General features: G+C 43.5%; 1 protein-coding gene across 1 annotated transcript; it reads left to right on the forward strand.

The window, feature by feature from the left end:
• Positions 1-1,076: 1,076 nt before the first annotated feature.
• On the forward strand, positions 1,077-2,638 carry PRMT6 (protein arginine methyltransferase 6). The gene has a single exon (XM_088474066.1). It carries the CDS (start codon positions 1,537-1,539, stop codon positions 2,566-2,568), a length of 1,032 nt encoding a protein of 343 aa, XP_088330192.1. The 5' UTR covers positions 1,077-1,536; the 3' UTR covers positions 2,569-2,638.
• The last annotated feature ends 1,466 nt before the right edge of the window (positions 2,639-4,104 follow it).

Raw genomic sequence — 4,104 nt, forward strand, 5'->3', positions numbered from 1 at the left:
GTGGATATGTTACCCATAGCAACCAATCAGATTCTACTTCACATTTATCTAGCTACCACCTTCTAGAAGATAATAGCTAGAATCTGAATGGTTGTTATGGGCAACATCTCTACTCCTAAAAACCTGCACTTTAGTAAATATACCCCAAAGACTCACCCCTGCAAATCCTGGTTGTTCCCCATACAAATGCACCCAAGACAGGTGCACATCACACACAAAGGCCCTGCGCATGTCATTACTGAGCTCAATCTAACATTTTTGTAAGTCATAAAATACTGTTTTGTATTGAGCAAATTTTGAAGTGTATCTGTAGAAAACATAAGTGTGTCTGTATTGTGTTTGCTATATATTAATAGACTTACCATATTATCCCTTTAAACCGGGACGCTCATGAATTACACAGGTTCCGTGGCTGGTTAAAACCAGGGGAAGTGAAATGCAAGCTAAAGTCAGCCAGCCACAGAACCTGTGTAATTCATGAGTGTCCTGGTGTAAAGCTGGCCATCCGCTATACCATTATCTGTCAGATATCTGTCCACTCTGGCTGGTTGGAATGAAAACCTGGTAATGTATGGGAGCAAATGACAGTCGATCATATGGTTTTAAATACTGAAAAAAAGGACAATTTTTTTTTTTAAATTGGTTACATTTTAACCAATTTGTCTGAACGACCATTTTTGGCTATTTTCCAGTTTTTGTTAGCAAATGAACGATTGTCATTAGCTCCCATATATTACCAGGTTTTCATTCCAACAAGCCAGATAGAACATATATCTGACAGAAAATTGTATAGTGTATGGCCAGCTTAAAAGGATAGTATGGTATGTGTAGTATAATCAGAGAGAAGCAGCTGTATAAGTGAATCATACAAATGCTAGTTTACATTATAAACAGCTGAATAAGGTGAAATACACATGAGCCTGGATGACCTGAATTACACATAGTAACACAGAATTTGACAGCAGATAAGCCCCACTTGGCCCTTCTAGTCTGCTCTTAATTAGTTCAGGCTCCTGCCTGCACGGCAACAACTGCAGGAATGAAAAATCCTCGTTTTGATGCCTGTGTGCTGGAACGTAGGCGACTGCCCATGTAATCAGGAAGCTGCATAACTAAACAGATCAGTTTTGTTCAACTGTGTGTTTTCCAAGTACAGTAGGTTTGCTTACAACAATACAATTGTGCTGGCACAAAGCAGTGTATAATAAGATTATCTGTGTAAAGTGAGGGAGGACAGAGGAGAGGTTTATAACCAGAGACAGGAACACAAAGGAATAAAGAGGCGGAGAGAGAAGTGAATGACATAGGAAGGAACTCGCTGGGAGTTCATTACATGTAAATAGAATAAAGTGAAAGTAAAAGACTTGGAGCAGGAGGGGCTGGCTGGCTGGGTGCACTGGCAGCAGCTCACAGGAAGAGATTAGCACCCAATCACATGAAGCCTGAGCTATAGCCAATACCCTCTGGTGTTACCTCTGCCTGAACAGCACTGTCTGTGAGTGAGCCTCACACACTGAGAGCTGGATTTATAAAAGCATGGCGTTCCCCAAAAAGAGGAGGCATGACAGGAATGAGCAAGACAGTGAGTATTTCCAGTGTTACTCAGATATCACAGTCCATGAAGAAATGCTCTCAGACACTGTACGCACATATGCCTACAAAGCCGCTATTTTTCGCAATGAAAGTGCCCTTCTTGATAAAACCGTACTGGATGTGGGTGCTGGCACTGGCATCCTCAGTATTTTCTGCGCACAGGCGGGTGCTAGTAAAGTGTATGCGGTGGAAGCCAGCGCAGTGTCCCAGCTGGCATGTGATGTGGTGAAAGCAAATGGGATGGAGGGCAAAGTAGAAGTGATTACTAGCGCAGTTGAAAACGTGGAAATACCTGGTAAAGTGGACGCTATTGTTAGCGAATGGATGGGATATGGCCTTATGTACGAATCGATGCTGAGCTCTGTTCTATACGCCCGGGATAGATGGCTGAGACCTGGCGGCCTCATGTTTCCATCAAGCGCTGATATCTTCATAGCCCCAGTTAATGATACGGTGACGGAGAGCCGATTGGACTTTTGGAGTGAAGTGAAAGACATGTATGGAGTTGATATGACCTGTGTGCGATCTTTTGCACGGAAATGCATGATGAGCCAGGATATGGCCGTGTGCTCCGTGTACCCTGAGGATGTGCTCTCTCACCCTGTGAAATTTGCCTCTCTAAATCTTACCAGTGCCACGCAGGAGGACATTGGTAATATCACTGGTTCTTTCCAATTCTGCTGCTATGGGTCCTCGCTGGTGCATGGATTTGCCATCTGGTTTTCTGTCACATTCCCAGGAGAAAATGGTGTCAGTTTATCTACATCTCCGTACGGTGAAGAAACACATTGGAAGCAGACTGTCCTGTACCTGGATGAAGAGGTGCATGTAGAACAAGATACAGAGATTAGTGGGGACATCAAAATGTCACCTTCAGAGACGAACCCCAGACATTTATGTATTACCCTCAACTACTCTCTTGGCAGTGATGTGCGCCGGACCAGGAATTTTCAGATGGGAAATGGCGCAGTATGAAGAAAACAATGTCTCTGTTTCCCAGAAAAAGTTTTTTATCTGAAGCACATTAAAGTTGCATCTTGCTATGCTGGAGTTTGATTAACGGTCTTAAAGGGTATTTCCTCTCACTCAATTTATTTTACATATCAGGCACCCAGCAGGCCATACAGTATTTCTAATACGTTGTTTTTATATTGTTATCAATATTGTGGGTACAGTATATATAATATCTATAGATTGGCCAGATGAGTTGCTCAAATTTTCAACATCGCGAGTCAAGGGGCAGGGTTATAATGACGCAACACATCACAAATCCCATCATCACGTTCCCGCCCACCTCGCTATGGAGGTGGGCGGGATTCAGGAGAGTCCCATGCTCTCACGGGAGTTATAGAGAACTCCACATAATGGGCGGAATTCAATTCTTTTCATCCCCTATCGCGCCCGACAGAGCTATTCTATTCTTGCTCCTGTCGGGCGCGATCAGCTGCCAAGCGCTACATTTCAGCTCGCAGCCCCTGGGGGATGAGAGCTGAAATGTGCGAAAAGTGACATGTTTGGGCGCCCAAACATCACTTTTCGCGATCTCGCCCAGCACTTTGGTCGGGGTTAGCCGTTTTACGCTGCTAAACCCTACCACTTTGGGTGCGATCAGCGTGAAAACGCTGGCACAATTGAATAGCGGCCCGCGATCTCCTGTCACTTTAGACGGGAGATGCGGGCCGCGAAATCAATTGAATTCCGCCCACTACGTGAGTCTTCGGGAAAGTAGGCAAGTGCTACAGAGTAAGGTCCTGAAAGCTTAAGGATTGTGCAATTCAGGCACTTCACACACTAGCGCAGTGGTTCCCAAACTTTTTTGAAACACGGCACCCTAGAGTATCAGAATTGTTTTCATGGCACCCCTAAGCCAAAAGTTTCTTATTGAGAAATTCAGAAAAAATAAATAATTTAAGTAAATTTTGCTTACTTGTCATCCTTAGGTTCAGTTATGTAGTGGTGGACAGGTTTGTGCTTCTGTTTGTCCTCATATTTACATTACATAGACTATAAATAATTTGATTTGGTGCTAGACCACCAACCTGAGGCACCCCTGCAAGTGTCCTCAGGCACCCCAGGGTGCCACGGCACACAGTTTGGGAACCACTGCACTAGCGCTATTCCAGTAGAAACAATTCTAGCGTTCATAGCGCATGTATGACACTATCCTTAACTCAGCAAGTTGCTAATTTCAGAACTACATATCAAATTAATTGAAGCTATACATTTTTAGAAGTGCAGACCATCTTTATAGGTGCATGTCTACTAAAGGTATGGGTTTCAGGGGTCTGGGGGGGGGAGTTATCAAAGCTCTGAGATAAATAAAAATAGATAGAGACAATTGTACTAACCTATCAACTCCTAGCTGTCATTTTACAAGGTGTGTTTGAAGAATGACAATTAGGAGCTGATTGGTTGGTACTTTATCTCTCTCCACTACATCTCTATACAAGCTTTGATACATCTCCCACTTTATTTTCAGTAATCTAGCATTTAGTAGTTCAGTTTCCTAGC

Source organism: Taudactylus pleione, unplaced genomic scaffold, assembly GCF_031769625.1.
Source record: "Taudactylus pleione unplaced genomic scaffold, aTauple2 ptg000146l, whole genome shotgun sequence".
Lineage (NCBI taxonomy): Eukaryota > Metazoa > Chordata > Amphibia > Anura > Myobatrachidae > Taudactylus > Taudactylus pleione.

Coding starts and splice junctions, on each gene's coding strand:
- PRMT6 (XM_088474066.1), top strand. CDS start 1,537: ATGGCGTTCCCCAAAAAGAGGAGGCATGACAGGAATGAGCAAGACAGT.